General features: G+C 42.0%; 1 protein-coding gene across 4 annotated transcripts in view; it reads left to right on the forward strand.

Annotated features, from left to right (window-relative positions):
- Positions 1–12,185, forward strand: part of ptpn11b (protein tyrosine phosphatase non-receptor type 11b) — a 37,350-nt gene extending 25,165 nt beyond the window's left edge. Inside the window, exons 4-16 of one of the 4 annotated variants that reach the window (XM_071917972.2) lie at positions 482–674; positions 975–1,094; positions 1,223–1,336; positions 3,240–3,336; positions 3,554–3,633; positions 4,125–4,280; positions 5,345–5,476; positions 6,517–6,671; positions 8,414–8,481; positions 8,661–8,812; positions 8,999–9,099; positions 9,199–9,328; positions 12,135–12,185. In XM_071917972.2, the coding sequence (XP_071774073.1) occupies positions 482–674; positions 975–1,094; positions 1,223–1,336; positions 3,240–3,336; positions 3,554–3,633; positions 4,125–4,280; positions 5,345–5,476; positions 6,517–6,671; positions 8,414–8,481; positions 8,661–8,812; positions 8,999–9,099; positions 9,199–9,286 (1,456 nt within the window). In that variant the 3' untranslated portion in view covers positions 9,287–9,328; positions 12,135–12,185. The remainder of the gene's footprint in view (positions 1–481; positions 675–974; positions 1,095–1,222; positions 1,337–3,239; positions 3,337–3,553; positions 3,634–4,124; positions 4,281–5,344; positions 5,477–6,516; positions 6,672–8,413; positions 8,482–8,660; positions 8,813–8,998; positions 9,100–9,198; positions 9,329–12,134) is intronic. The other 3 variants (XM_071917973.2, XM_071917969.2, XM_071917970.2) reach the window with 3 other exon arrangements.
- Positions 12,186–16,612: the final 4,427 nt, after the last annotated feature.

A 16,612-nucleotide genomic window follows, 5' to 3' on the forward strand; every position in this document is an offset into this window, starting at 1 on the left:
ATATAGTGACTACTAAGTAATATCTAGTAATATCTTAGTACTTACTTAGTACTTAAATATTACTTAATATTACTAAAAAATATTTTCGTAATTACTAAGCAGTGTCCAAGTGACTAGCAGTTAATAAGCAAATTACAAACTACTGTTGATAACTAACATATTAACCAAGAGATTTCTTGTATTTTGAATTTCTACTGTGATAACTACTAATGCCACAGACAAAAGTTCCAACTATGAGATGCCTCCAGGTCCATAACATTTCACATCAGGTGTAAGAGGACTTTGTTTTGAAATGTAAGGGAAGTGTTTTTAGCCCTTAACATCTATTGATATGAATTCACTGATTTTCATTTTCACTTTTTGAAGGAATTGCCACTAATCGTATATCGTCGTCCTCCAAATTATTTGGTCTAGGACTACATGTTCAGTAATTCAAGTTTTCAGCTTTTCAGTGAACATTGTTTTTGCCTTCTCACTCCAGGTGGTACCATGGGCATCTTTCCGGGCGCGACGCAGAGAAAATGCTCACGGACAAGGGCAAGGCCGGCAGCTTCCTGGTCCGGGAGAGCCAGAGTAAACCGGGCGACTTCGTCCTCTCGGTCCTCACCAATGAAGAAAAACACGAGAACCTGGACCGCAAGACCAAGGTCACCCACGTCATGATCCACTACCAGGTGAGGTCAGACTCTGGTCAGGCCACTCGAAATGTACACAAACCTATATCGATAAGTCCTTTAGTAATTCAAGCAAGGCCAGTTAATAGAGCCCAGACCCATCGAGTTCAACCCTGCCTCAGGATAGGTGCTGTGATAAAACCCATACAGAGTTTACCATATCTGTTTTTTAAGTGATTCCTGATCCATTTGTTGTAGTTTTGGAACTCCACAGGTTTTGTAATGGAGCTACCAAACAGATTATCTATAGCTGTAACTGTAGTTTAGCCAAAAGACACGGCTGACTGTGTTTGTCTCCAGCAGGATGGCAAGTACGACGTGGGCGGTGGCGAGAGGTTCGACACGCTGGCCGACCTGGTGGACCACTACAAGAAGAACCCCATGGTGGAGAAGAGCGGCATCGTAGTGCACCTCAAACAGGTTCGGAAGAGATTTTAATCCTGTTTCCAGCCATTTAATCCAAACCCCATGAAAATGTTATTGGTGTACCACTGCTCTGCGAATTTTGAATGTTTTTCTCCTCCTCTGTCCCTTCTTGACAATGGCAGCCCTTCAATGCTACGAGGATTAACGCGGCCAACATTGAGAACCGGGTACGAGAGCTCAACAAAGTAGCAGACAACTCTGAGAAGCCCAAGCAAGGATTCTGGGAAGAGTTTGAGGTAAGTTGCTTCAAAACTGTCAGGACAAGTTTGATTTACTTGTTGGTAAATTTATGTTTTAAGATTTAAGAAGGTCATGTTAGAATTCCAGTCATTTTAAAGGCGCTGTTCAATAATTTCACTGAATAAGGCTTCAGTTAAGAGCTAGATAACTTCTAAAAATAATACAGAATATATGTGGGGAAATGTATTCATATAATTCTGTACTATTTTGAGTGTCCGCCTCCCTGGATTCACAAATTTTGGTCATCGGAAAGTTTCTGGGGAGTTTCGAATTCTAAATTAGATGGCGTTACATTATTTCCTTTGCCCAAATAACAGAGTATACTGTATGTTTCATAAAAGAGAAGATTTCTCTTGTCTGATCTCCACATTAATGTTATGTAAAATCGATGACTCGTAGGCATATTTTTCCCTTCATAACTTTATTTATCTAGGATGGTAGTCTATTTCATCTTGTAATAGGCTAGGTTTGTTTTTGTGTTGTTTTGAGCCTACCAAGGGAAATTCAACATATTCATATTTAATGCTACTGGGACTTTTGATAAATGATGTAGACCTAAGCTGATCTATTGGTCTGCTTGGCTTGACAGGGTTTGACATTTCAACCACTTCCATTATGTTAATGTAGAGAATTAGGCTATGGCCTAATAACAGCTTGATGTCAATGAAACATTGCGACATCATCATTTCATGCAGACAGCCAAATAGTCTACATTGAGATTAATAATTTTTATTTAGTTATTTCTACCAGATTACATAGTCAGTGATCATGTTCTGGTTACCCTACTATCATTTTTGGGATGGTAATAATTTGTTGAAATGAGTTTCTTGGACATGAATAGACATAGGCTATTTAACCCAGTGTAGAGTTTGACCTAGGATCAATATAATATACATAAAATATAGTCTTTTATCTTGTCTTATAGATTAGCAGGCTACAGCATGTGGGTCATTTGGAAATTAATTCCACCAAGATTCTAATTAGCCTATCATGAATCAAACAAATTGGGTTCTTATCCACGGCAGGCAGCTCATTTCAGATTAGAGTTATTAAACATTAAAGAAGTAGAGATGGATGCTGCGTTCGCTTGACATGCGCCACCTCTCAAGAGCAGATCTCTGAATAAAGAATGTCTTGGGACATGGCTGTATTTTAGGGGAACCCCCCCACGCCTCGGGAGCGGTTAATACCAAAGCTAAGTCTCCGGTCTGAATACTGACGCATGCAGTTTCGGTATTAAACCCTCGCTGCGTGGACGCGGCTCATCTCCTAAATCCTAAAAGACCGAATTCAATGTTAAACCTCCAGAGACAGTTGGGTCAGTGTTTTCCCTGTCATTGAATAGTCAGAGGGTCACACAGGCACACTGAGCCTCCACCCCGCCTAAGAGAAGTTCATTAGCATTGATTTAAACAGAGCGTTTTAGTGACACGCGGTTCAAATGCTGTTTCGGAGGCTTTTTCAGCAGTATTGGTTTCAGTGGAGTTTTTGTGACACATGACTCCTAATGCAGTTTCGGAGGCTTTTCCACCCGGCCGAGAAAAACACTCTGGGTGACACATTGGTGGATTGTTACAAAGGAAAGGTGGAAAATATTGACTAAACTGAGAAGTGCCATGTAGTTTGCATAAGAGCCCTAAAGGTAGCTTATGTGTACACATGCTCCACGGTGACCCCTAATGTAGATGAGGCTCATTACATTCCACATACACACAGCATTAATCTGGATCCAATTAGAGCTGACAGTTATGATCTGAACAGAGTTATGGCTGGTTCCAGTCAGTTACCTCAGTGATTTGTCAGATCAACAGCGGCATTATAGTGGCTATTGCTTTGTTTGATAGTGTTTTTCTTCTTTTTTTTCTCATTTTGCTCCTTCTTCTTCTCTTCCTCCATCAGGTTCTCCAGCAGCAGGAGTGCAAACTGCTGTATCCCAGGAAAGAGGGCCAGCGGCCGGAGAACAAGAGCAAAAACAGATACAAGAATATCCTCCCCTGTGAGTCATGCAGCAACCTGCCGCTTCCTGTCTCTCCAGCTTCCTGTGGAAAGAATGACACAAATAGAGTAACGGAGCGCGCAGAGGCCGCAGCACAGCAGTTAGATGTTGCTCCGATAGCTCACCTCCAATCAGAAAATGACAAAATTGTGGTCTCTCATCACATTGTAGACATTTTGTTGTGCATATATGACAATTTGACTGTGTGTGTTTTCAGTTGACACCACTCGTGTTGAAATCAGGGAAGCAGATCCAGACGTTCCTGGCTCTGACTACATTAACGCCAACTACATCAGAGTGAGTTCTGCCCAACGTTAAACATGGCCACTAGTCAACAACACATTATAGAACAATTGACTTAATAGACAACATTCAGCAAATGCTTATAGTTGTTGGATTAAACTTTCATTTTAATGTAGAAGCCCCATGTGAAGGTTTTTTTGGGATACCTGAAACTCATCAGTCAATATTTCAAAAACACAGATGATTCATCCTTAAAAACGTTGCTGTTATGTAAGAAAAGGTCTTAAGATGGCTCATATCTTTATAGTAAACCATAATTGTGCTTCACCTTCAAGCCCGCTATAATTTTATAAGAGTAGGTGTCTTTTTGGGGGAGGCATACATTTACACCCAGGCATGAAACCACTCATATTTCCTTTATCTTTGTCTAATTCTAACCTCAGGTAGTCCAGTGTTACTTTGTCCCAATATAGAAGTAAGCCAGATAATGAAACTATGGCCTCAACGTCAATCAAGTTCAATGCATTGTCCTCTGTGCTCTGCAGAGTATGCACGAAGAGGGGCGCCACGTGGACGAGGGCAAAGTGTTCATCGCCACCCAGGGGTGCCTACAGAATACTGTCAATGACTTCTGGAAGATGGTGTATCAGGAGAATACGCACGTCATCGTCATGACCACCAAGGAGGTGGAGCGAGGACGGGTGAGCTGTTGACATATAGATATAAATATAAATATCTAGGGCCCTGGCACTCTTTCTCTCTACCGTCTCAGGAATACACTCCTTTGCACCCCTTACTATTGGTTGCTTGTAATGATGGAGATCTAGGAATTGAAGCGTATTCCACTGTTGGACTCATTGTAAGAGAGCATGAGCTAAATGCCCAAAATGTAGAATGTAAAATATCCACTACACTAGTCAAGTCAAACAAATTTAACACTAAAAAGTTAACAGAGTGCTTTACCAAACGACAAAAATACGATGACTCTACAGTATGAAACCAGAGCTTGTGTGTGTGTTTAGCCTCAGAGCTACAGGAGGATGCATGGTTAACCAGTGAGAGCACATACAGTATCATGAACAACAGCATTAGGGAAGGACTGATGTATCAGTTTACCAATACATTAGGACAATATTGGCCTTCTATTAAAATCGGATATCGGCCTGTCAGTGTTGTCCACCTCCATTATGGATGTTTCCCCCAGTCTCAGTCTGTAAAACCTGCAAAGGAACCTGCCTCAGCCTGCCTTAAAGGAGCTGCTAACCCACATAAAACAATTTCATCAGTGTGGGTTTCAGTGGAGAGTTTTAGTGTCCCATGATGGTCTAAATGCTGTTTCAGAGGCTTTTATGCTCTGACAAGAATGTAATTATGGGGGAAACACTGAATCTGTGTCATTTTTTGGCATGAAAATAGTCAAATTTCAAAAACCGACATCGCTCTAACACTAAACAGCATGTCAACCATTTTGTTCCTGACTTTTACACCACATAACCAGCATTTTAGGATGCGAGTATGCTTGATGGCATTAGCTGATTGTAAGAGCGAGGGGTGGACGCTCGTAGTAGGGATGACGGCGGGGGGTGGGGGGGCGGAGAGGGACGGCTGACAAGGATAGTATGACAGTTAAGCTGATTGGAAAGCTGCTTGAGATGAGCTGGTTCTTTAGATTGTCTAATACCCGCCGCCCTCCCTCCCTCCCCTCTCTCTCTCTTCTCTCTCTCTCTCTCTCTCTGCCTCCTGTCCTCCTCCTCCTCCGAATCAGAACAAGTGTGTCCGCTACTGGCCGGACCTCAACGCCACCAAGGAGTTTGGGAAGGTGCAGGTGAGGAACGTGGAGGAGCGGCCGGCGCAGGACTACATCCTGAGGGAGCTGGAGGTGACCCGTCTTGACCGGGTAGGGAAAGCCGTGTACTCAATCAGAGCTGACCTAGTGACCCGGGGGCAGATTATCCAACCCCCTCACACACACACACGTACACACACACAATCCTGGAGCATGTGGTTGTGCTTGTGGAAGGTGATTGCATGGATCTGAATGAAGGGAAGAAGAGTAGATATCAAAAGTCCACACACGCTTTCACATTTTCTTGCATTGAGGCCTGAAATGAATGGATGTAGTAACCAGCAAAGTCGAGGTAAAAACTGAAATGGAAAACTAGTTGGTTAGGAGTGTGCACACCCTTCAATTAATAAGCAGCTTTTGCTTTGATAACAGCAGTAAGTGTTTGCATTTCATTTCACGCCTTAAGGCAATAAAAACTAGAGAAGTTGAAGTCTGGTTCAAGCCTGACCCTTCACTGTTCTCTCCAAAGAGCGCCCCCAAGTGACGGCTCTGGCAAACACCCATCACCTTAACATTTGTGCTGAGGTGAATTAAACCCCAAAGAAACTTTGAAAAGAAGAAAATCACCCATGATACTTGTTTCCTCGCCTCACACAGAGTTAAGGTGACTGTCATTCTCTAGAAGTGACAGACCAAACGGGGCATGACTAGGCTTCTAACTGGGTTTCTGCACATTCGCATACAAAGTAAAGAGGGTGATGGATTTTCTTGAATGTAAGAGACTTTGACGAAAGCAGACAAATGGCTTTTAAAAGGCACTTTATCATTGAAACAAGAAAATGTCAGCTTAACATTTAGTTCTGTCCTAATCTCATACTTTTATGGACAAAAATGCACTGAATACAGATGAAAGGCAAAGTAAGATTTCTTATTTGCCGTCGAATATAAAGGAAGAACAAACTCGGCTACACTTGGATGGATGGATGTTCTAAAAAGTTGTTTTTATTGGTACATAAAAACCGACACATTGCGGCAGAAAGCCTTCATCAGGGTTACATGACAAAGAGACAATGGATGTTAAATACCTTTCCAAATGGTCACTTCAGTCAAAAAGGAATTAAGGTGATTCTGATTCTGTGTTTTCCCTCTAGAGGGAGCATGTGAGGTACATCTGGCACTACCAGTACCTGAGCTGGCCAGACCACGGCGTGCCCAACGAGCCCGGCGGCGTCCTCAGCTTCCTGGAGCAGGTCAACCGCACCCAGAGCGCCATTCCAGACACCGGACCCATCGTCGTCCACTGCAGGTACGACCAGGAGGGAAGGACGGGGTTTAACACCTGGGTAGACTAGAGGTGGGAGAAGCGGGCTTGTGATCTCTTGTAGAAGACTGTGGTTGCTCCAAGACTGAATATGTGGAAGTGTATGAATTTGATCCATCAGAGAAAATGAGAAGGTTAATAGCGCCACAATGTTATGGGGAATGTTATTTTTTTCTCCAGCAAAAGGCAAGGAGGCAAAATTTGAATAATCCAATCACAATCGTCAAGCCGCACACACATACACAGTCTTTTGTGTGCGTTAAGTGACCAGTGCCTTGTACATTCACATACACACTCACACACACACACGCACACACACAGTGAAAGACAGCTAGACATTACATATGTTTGCTTGTCCTGCTTTGAGTTTTATGAGTTTATTACTTTGAGTAATTTCTAAATAGAGCTCTGCTTTAGCCAATAAACTATGACTCCACGTGTTTTATTTACATTAGTCTGTATTAGTCAATTTAGTAAGTAAACTTTATTTCTATTTGAACAAAACAGGAGGGTTTAACAAAGGCTATTAATTTAAACATGAGGATTGTCACTACTTCAGCACAGTACTTCGACTTAACCCACTACAACTACTGTAAGAAAGGTATGCATTCACACTGATGGTATAGTTCTTCAGCAAATCATTCCCATCAGACTGACAGATGTTTAAATAGTAGTTTTATCATCAGGGGTTCACTGATACCACTTTTTCACTCCTTAAACGTATTCTGAGTATTACATTTTACATCTTGACTAAATAGCATAGCTTTTACTGAGGTTCCAACATTATTTCTAATCCTTTTATATGTGACTTGAGAAGAAATTCAAGTCACTTTGCAGCAAAGGGTTGGAATTCTCCAACACCTATGAATTCTTAAAAGCTTTGTATCGGTCCAGTATTTGATACCTGTATCCGTTTCAGTGTATCCCTTTATTACTGTTGGCAAGTGAAAACCTTGTAACTCATAACTTTGTGTTCTTGGAGATTCTCATGTTTTAGCTTCAACTGAAGGATTACAAAACCCATTGGATCAACGCAAAAATGCTAAAAAAAACAAAAACAAGGCTGTTTCTCTGTTTTTGGAGCCACAAGGTTTTCACCTGACATGCAGGCCTCACTTCTTTAAGTGCACTAACTATTAGGGCTGCCCCCGACCAAAGATTTTCCTAGTCGACTAGTAGTCGTTAGTTCAAGCCATTAGTCGACTAGTCGTTGCACGTTTATGATATTAATTTAATTATTTACATTTTATTTATTTTTTTTAAACACACCCAAGTCGCGGCTTCTATCGGTCAGAAACACCGGTGAAATACACTGTGGTTCACCCAAAAAAAACACACAATAGGCGTAGGCTATCAGTCACTTGCTTTGAGCCCCGCTGCTGCACAGAGCTTTTATTTAGCGTTTATTCAAAGTTTATAAATATTGAACGTGTCGCGTGTCCAAATTGCACCAAATCCGACACTGCACGTCCTTGGGTCCCCAGCAATACACCCGCCAAGTGCAACCCTGGTCTAATAACTTTTTAACGACAAGGCGCAGCTCCCGAATGGAGTTTGAGGGGTTTTTTTTTTTTGGGGGGGGGGGGGTGTTTCCCTGCGACTAACTGACCAATGAAAACTTGGTCGACTAAGACTCTTCTCATCGACTAACGTTTGGTCGACTATTAGGGGGCAGCCCTACTAACTATATATATATAGTTTGACTTTTCACTGTTTCGTCCCTACAGTGCAGGCATCGGGAGGACAGGCACCATTATCGTCATCGACATCCTCATTGACATCATTAACCGCCAAGGTAGGAGACTAGGAGACTTTATTTACATTAGAATGTTGCAGATTTGAAATCATTGTACTGTGGCTGTGCTAAAGAAGTTCTGCCCTTTGACCCCGTGTGTGTGTGTGTGTGTGTGTGTGTGTGTGTGTGTGTGTGTGTGTGTGTGTGTGTGTGTGTGTGTGTGTGTGTGTGTCTCCCAGGATTAGATTGCGACATCGACATCCCTAAGACCATCCAGAGGGTACGGCAGCAGCGGTCGGGCATGGTGCAGACAGAGGCGCAGTATAAGTTCATCTACATGGCTGTCCAGCAGTACATAGACACAGCGCAGAAGAGACTGGAGGAGGAGCAGGTACACTCACAGCGATACAGACTTTTCGGACAACCTGTAGTACAGACTGTGTGTCTTTATCGGCCTCAAAGCATTTATGTGAGGCTTTAGTTTATTTTAACTCCCAGTCTTAGACATAGCGCTATTGGTCTGAGCTTTACAGAAGGGCTTGCCCTCTAAACTGAATATCTTGTGGTCACTTTGCAGAGGAATAAGACCAAAGAGAGGGAGTACTCCAATATCAAATATCCCCCGATGACCAACTCAAGGTCCAAACCCAACATGGCATCCTCGCGCTCCTCTTCTGTGTAAGTAACACACACTCTGGACAGTATTTCAAACCATATTGTAAAATTTTATTATGTTATTCAGTGAATGACAGTTTCTTTCTCTGTGTGTTGGCGCAGGATGACAAACGACGATTCGTCCAGTGTGTACGAGAACATAAACATTAAAAGCCCGACGCCGTCTTTTAGCAGTAACACCAGGAGGTAAAGTCGTCACTGTGGACCTCTGCATCTCTCTGTCTGCCTCTCTGTGAGTCCCGCAGTCTCTTTATATCACAAAGCTCGCTTCTCCCAGTTGAGAATTCATTCAGTCACTTTCATATAATAAAAATGTCCCTCTTGTGATTTGGCATTTTTCTGGTGCAGGCGTGAGCAAATCTTTTAGAGCATCTAAAATGTACTCTTTGTTGGTGGCATAGAGCTATGAACCAGGCCATTCCATTTCATTCACTTTACACACACACAGTAAAAACCCTCTTCTTAGAAAAATCTGAACTCATTCTCAGCAGCCAAGTAGCAGTTTTGTCTGTTCCACTGACGCAAGACAGAAGTTTCAGTTTCTTCGAGCAAGTCAAATTAATTTTCCTGGTATATGAATAAGGGTAATTCTCACTTATTTTCAAGTTTCGAATTACAGGGGAGCCAGGAGCAGAAAGTTTAAATTTGAGAGGGTGGGCGTCGGCTCACCAAAAATTATAATCAAGCACAGTTCTCTTTCATGCTATGATTAATATTGCAGCGAGATAAGATCTAACTCCAAAGCGAACCCAGCGGCCCCATCTCTCTCCCTAGACAGTGAATGAGTCATGGTTTTGGTTTTGGGTCAGACGCGCAAGTCCGAGATGTGCGGTATTTTTTTAAATTAAAATGTGTTAGAGAAACCCATTTAATTTTGCATATTTTGTCATTTGGATTTGAGTTGTAATTAGTATCTAGATATTTTTGAAAGCAGTTTTCTCATTTCAAATTACAGTACTTTCTAGAATAGATCTAGAATAGATTCAGATTTTGTGCACTTGTGCGTCTCATGACCCGTCCTGATGGATGTGGAGGCACAGGCAGCCACAACCACTGTCAACCAGCCAGAATAAAAAACTGGACTTTTGTCATAACTTTCAAAGTAAAACCCCCTACTTCATTTTGAACCCAGAACAAGCTTATCAGAGTGGCACCTGACGGCCCAACATTTTAAAGAGCTTAGATGGCTCACTGTAGAGGATAGAGTGGCCATGTCGAAGTTGAGTCTGGTTCACAGGGTCATTTTTGACACTGCGTCCAATTATTTTAGAGGCTACTTCACACGAGTCAGTGACTCCCATAATTATAGGACCAGAGCCAGTGACACTGATGTGATAACCCATAGTTTTAGGACATTGATAGGAAAAAGCACTTTTGCTTACTCTGGAGCTGTTACTTGGAATGGTCTACCAGCGTCAATAAAAACCACAGAATCAAAACAACAGTTCAAATCGTCAGTAAAAAAATATTTTTTGGAAAAACTGGTGCGATAATCTGCATTTGTATACAGGTGTTTTTTTCTCTAATATATGTATTGTTATGTAATGTATGCATTGTTCTTAAGAGGACCACAGTGGAATGAAGTCGTTGACTTTACTGTGTTTTTATCCTCGATTGTTATTTAAATGTATGTGCTGGGCTTCATCTGGAGCAAAATGTGCATGTATTTATTTTAACTTTCAAATAAATCCAATCCAACCTTCAAATAGCAGGTACCTCTCATTTTGACTGGGCCTTTCAGTTTGGATTTTCTTGGTCAGAACTTTTTTTATTTTGGATGTCTTATTTTTTAGAACTGTCATTTTGGTTGGTATGGCTAGATGTCATTTTTTGGGTTGGAACCTTTTTAGATGTAATTTTGGTTGGAGGTCATTTTTCTTTTTTTGTTGGGAGTTTTTTTGTTATTCTGCATGTCATTGTGGTTCGTGTGGCTGGAAGTCATTTTTTGTTTTTATTTTAGATATATTTGAAACCTGAAGTATGAGATAGTACAGGTTGTCATTTTGGTGGGTACTTGTTTTGTTTTTAAGTACTCATCTTTTTTTTTCTCCTTACTTCACTTGATGCAGGATCTCTGGTGGGATTTCATCCCAGGCCACCAGAAGGCCACATGTGGCCTTCTGAGCCACAAAGTTTACGCTTTCCAAGGCAAAATTGCCCAACATTGGGTATTTTTCTAGCTATCTCTGGCTGGCCTGAGGCAGCTCACCCTGCAAAATGGCACTGTTCAAAAAGCCTCATGAAACTTACCCGTTTACCCGCCTATGAGGTGAAAAACTCAAAAAAGAAAAATATTACTGCAAGTAGTATATCAAGTTCTGTCTTGAAATCTGTTTTGAAAAACAGGAGTGTCCAGGGTGGCATGTTTAGCCACCCAGGAACCTGGAGACAAGAGCAGAGTCTCATAACAGGAACAGTTCATGTTTACAATATAGCTATAGCAAATGAATGGCTTAAAATTCAGCTGACTCAGCTGAAAAATCATTCCCACAAGTAAACAATTAATTAATTAGCTAGAGGTAGTCAACTTTGGCAATGATAATCACTAGTATTGGTCACCTGTATTGGTTCATTCCTCATTGATAGGTGACAGTTAACCTAAGGTAGTTGGAGCCCATACATTACATTGACTCATCAGTTATGAATTGCTTCAGTATTTACTAAGAGGAAGTCATTATAGTAGTGTTTGGAATGTAAATGGAAATCGTACATTACCAAATTTCCCAGATAAAATGCTGTTTTGGTAGTCAAAGAAAATGTAAAAAATGTCGAAAATATGCCAGAATTTATATTTTCTGCCTTGTTTTTTTTGTTTTCAACCTTAAAATAATTAAAACGCGCATATGCACGCACCCCTGTGTGCTCTCTATCTCTCAGTACAGAAAACCTGGCAGGTGTAACACTAGCTGAGTATATGATGCGTAAACACTGCTTTTTGCTTGATATTACGAATGACTTTGGATCCATGAGTGCGTGATTAAAAGTGACGGCTGGTAATTAACTCCAATTGTCTGCCTGTCTGTTTGTGTTTGCTTCAGTTTCAGTGCTGCCTCGTCAGCGGCTGAAGATCCGTAGGGGCAGGCGGGGTGCTGTGGTGCTCTGACCGCGCGCCTCAAAACGGTGGACCTTGCCTGGGGTGAAGGTGGCAGCGCTGACCCCTCTCCTGCTGCTGTCCCGCTGGATCTCTCTGTCCAGAGCCCAACCTCACCCCGCGTGGAGAGAAGGGTTGTACAGTGCATAGCTCTTGTTCAGGGGCCCTTGTCATCCCCTGTCTCTCCACACACACACACACATACACACACATACACACACACATCCTCTGCGCTCCAATTTCCAAAGCCTCTCCCTCTCTTAACCAATGAAAGTGCCTTGTCAAAGGATGTGTCTGTAACCTAGCCGCCCCATCCCGCTGTTACAGCTCTTCAACCCTCGTCGCGCTCTCCATCATACACTCGTCTTCTTTCCATAGCCCAGAAGGCTGAGTCGACACGAGAAACAAACAGTTTATCCTTGGCGTGACAGATGTTAACAGTGGAGTCCGCCTCGCCCTGAACAGAGCGGAGCCGCGCGGGACCCGACGAGGTCGAAGCTAAGCCGTTTCTCCGGTCATTGCCAGAAATCACTCTACTTGCTATCTCTCTTCCTCTTGTCTTCGCAGGCTGTCATCTGAACTTGAACCAAAGACGTTTTTCTTTTTTTGCTATGTTCTATCTCTCCAGCTGTGGTGATTATTAATGCGGCCACTGAGTGATGGCGAAGGCCGTTATGTAACCCGCTACGGTACGCTGTGGCACTGAGAGGACAAGCAAAGACCTCGCTTGTTCTTGTCAAGATTTAGTCATTTCGGGGCATAAAAGTGGACTGTTTTCTTTGAAGATGTGTCCGATTTTGAAGATTTTAAGAAATGTTTGTCGGCTGTCCCACTTTCGTCTCCTGTGCCGATGCAAATGCAGATCAGCTTTTCTGTTCTACTTTGAATGACACAAGCTTAGCTAGAGTTTTTAGCAAAGAGTAACACATTCGGAGGCCATTTTTGCTTATTTCTTGTGGTTAATGGGACATACAAGTCGGCCCTGTCTGTCAGCTGGTCCCACTTTCAGTGCAAACTCATCCCTGAAAATGGCCTATTTCTTTATTTTTAATGTCTGTCCTTTTAATCAATTTCTGTTCTTTGGTTCTTGGTGTTCTTTTGTTGGTAGTGTGACGGTGTAACATAGGATGTTCTTGAGTTTTCTTTTTTTTATATTTATAAAGGAGAGGTATTGCCCCTGGTTGAAGGAATATTTATGTTTAAAAGCACAATTGACTTACCAGCATCCCCAGCACTAATGACTATTTTCAGTCAGATAAAAATAGTAGCTTGAGGTCAACATTTGATAGCAAATGGGTGCAGAGGATTCCTGAACGGGCCGTGCGGTCATTGGCTGACCCCCTCCGCTCGGCGCTGTTTGACCGGCTGTCCTCATTAATCGGCGGGTCTGACAGGGGGACGAGGGGGCGGGACGCTTGTTGTACGGCGGCGGCCAAGCCCAGTGCGGCAACCAGCGCCGGGGCCAGATGGCCATCTGCCTGAGATTAAAGAATAGATTTGTCTCCAAAAAGTAATTTACAAGATGGCCGTAATCCAGGCTTGATGATAGCGGGTGAGTAAGATGACGTCAGCGGCGATGTGATAAGGAAGGCGGCGGGGCTGCAAAGCAACGAGCCTTCTGCGGTATCTGACAGACAGATTGCTAGCTAGTCTTAGCATCCAGGATCAGTGGAAAGACTACCAAAATATCACGCTCAAATAGAGGCGCTGTTGCTTTGGTGACATTTTGAGTGGAAGTAACATTACAAGCGTACAAAAGTGCTTCCGAAAATGAAAAAGCAGTTTGTTTAAAATGTACTTGGAGTAATGATCTTTCCCATGTAATGGAAAGAGGATGCAAGAGTTTGAAGTAGGTTCTTTAATTAAAGTAAAGTATGAATCAACAACAATTTAAAGACATGTGACTAGTAGTTTCTGTGCAGACCATTCCTCTTTTCTTCACCAACATACTCAAATAGATTTCAGAACGGTAGATCTAACCAGGCCGAGGCCATGGGTTTGGATCTGATGACTTTTCCTTACCTTGTTTCTTTCACTCATCACTCATAATTGGGCCAGGTTCTGATGCAAAGCTTATTACTTATTGAGATTGAAAATGTAGCGAAATGTAATACTCAAAAGTGTTGTAGGAGAGGATGGGCTTTCTCCTCCAAAGGTTAAGGAGGAGTGCGTAGTCCTTTTCAGGAGGAGGCCTTGGAGAACTCCATTGCTCGTCATCGTCTCATCCCAAATGTCAAGATCTGATTTCAGCTGTTGCGGCTGCCATCAGAGAGCACTTCTCAGACAGCTTAGTATGAATTGTTAGTTGATATTTGTATAAAAGCTCTATTTTATGACATTGATACCCTGTGTCACTGAAGGCCTTTGTTAGAAATACCTTGTGTTGATTCAATTTGAAGATGTTTTGTAAAAGGATCCCACTGTCTTCCCTCGACCCCCCCCCCCCCCCCCCCCCCCCCCCCATCCGAAAACTGACCCCCTGTCCTGTTCGACGAGTGAGACACGACTTTTGTGGTTTCGTTTCTGTATTTCTGAATTGCGTTGCGCTGTAGATGGTGATTTTGATTTTTATTGTATTTCACTTTGCCTCTGTGGGTCAAAAAAAAATTATGATATGGTGAAACATCAATACTTGAAAGTCTGTTTGAAACTGCTGAAGCATTGGCCTCAGGCTGTCCGGATGTCCATTGGCTATGGAAGTATTTTGGTAGTGCACTAGAAATTTGCCATCAGTTTTTTTCTTTTCATTTTGCTGAGATGTTTCAAACTGTACATTTGTAATTGTTTTATCCATCCATGCATTTTGTATTGTGTCAGAAATTATTATTGTCATTTTTGTTATTATTATTTCTGGTGTTATTACACCATTGATAACTAAATTCAGGATCTAAGTTAAACCAGTGAACATGGAGGTATACAGTAATAATATCACGTATTTTTCTCTCTGCTTGTCCTCTTCAATTTACTTGAATATGATGTTGATATCTTTTTATTTGTATTCCTTGTTCCTCTGTTGGTTTGCGATACGCCTGATTTTGAGTAGTGGTGTACTGATTGCTCCCATGTCCAATGGAGACTGTTCCCCTCTCTTCTTCTTGCACTGGCTCTGCCCAAAACGCCTTGTTCTGTCTAGGCTACAACTGCTGATGCAATGACTGCCAGGAATGGCGTCAAAATGGTTTAATATCAAATAGTTTAATAAAAATCTATGAATGAACTATATACAATGACATATGAACTGTGCTTGTTTTGTGGCTGTGAATAACAGATGTGACTTTTCCATTCCCTGGATTATTTTCCCTTACGGTGCGTTTCCTATAGTAGAGAGCAGTGTGTTATGTAGCTGTGTTTGTGTTGGACCCCATTCTGGCTCCCCTTCATGTTCATATCCACTCCAGGTTGTTTCTTGAAGTGATTCATTGAATGAATTGCATCATGAAAGATGCAATCATGGCGGAGAATTTTGCTCAATGAATACCGGTTTAAGCATCTAAATAATGAAAAGGATAGCAGGAAACGCATTCAAAATAAAACCACTTTACCAATAATGACAGACCATTTCATGTTAGAAATATTTGAAGTGGCCCTTTGAATTGGTCTTTCACTGACTTGCGAGAAGGGGAAATACGGCAGAGGAAAAACAACAAGAACTAGAAGGGCACTCGGAGAGCGCAGACCTCCGCCAAGGTTCGTGCTATTATTGCTTGTTCGTGAGTCGGATCCGGATCCGCTCCAAAATTTAATGGGTTCTTCCTTGGCCCATGCTACACCCTTCCACGAAGTTTCATGAAAATCGGGCCAGTAGTTTTTCTGTAATCCTGCTAACAGACAAACAAACAGACAAACAAACAAACGGCACCGAAAACATAACCTCCTTGGCGGAGGTAATTATGAGTTTAAATCACTGCGTTAGTTATTTTTGAACATTTTGATACATGAACCGCTTCCCGAAACTGTTGCATAAAAGTTCTTGGCATTCAGTGACATGGAGCTCTTCTTGGGTTTCCCAACACACCCATGAGGAAATGGTGTGTTTACTCTGCTTTATTGGACAGTAGTGGAGAGGAGGGATGACATGATAATAGCCCAACACCTTCATAATAAGCTTCACCTCAACATAAAATGCCCTTAAGCAAAACCATATTAACTAGAAACTATTATTCTACTATTTTACATTCCATATTTATTGTTAATGTATTTTGATTTCTTCCTTTTTTATCTTTTATTTATCTAGGGAAGGCTTCCAGAGCACACTAAGCTTGTTTTGTATCTGTTATAGGTTAACCAGTTATTCATGTTCAAGGGCACGCGAATGATCAGGAAATTGCACTTTTATTATGGCTACACCCAAATGAATAGCGTAATCGAATGTGAGGTCATATAACGACCGTCTTATCGACCTCGTGTCACAATTTAGCTATGCGG

Source organism: Centroberyx gerrardi, chromosome 14 (assembly GCF_048128805.1).
Source record: "Centroberyx gerrardi isolate f3 chromosome 14, fCenGer3.hap1.cur.20231027, whole genome shotgun sequence".
NCBI classification, from domain to species: domain Eukaryota; kingdom Metazoa; phylum Chordata; class Actinopteri; order Beryciformes; family Berycidae; genus Centroberyx; species Centroberyx gerrardi.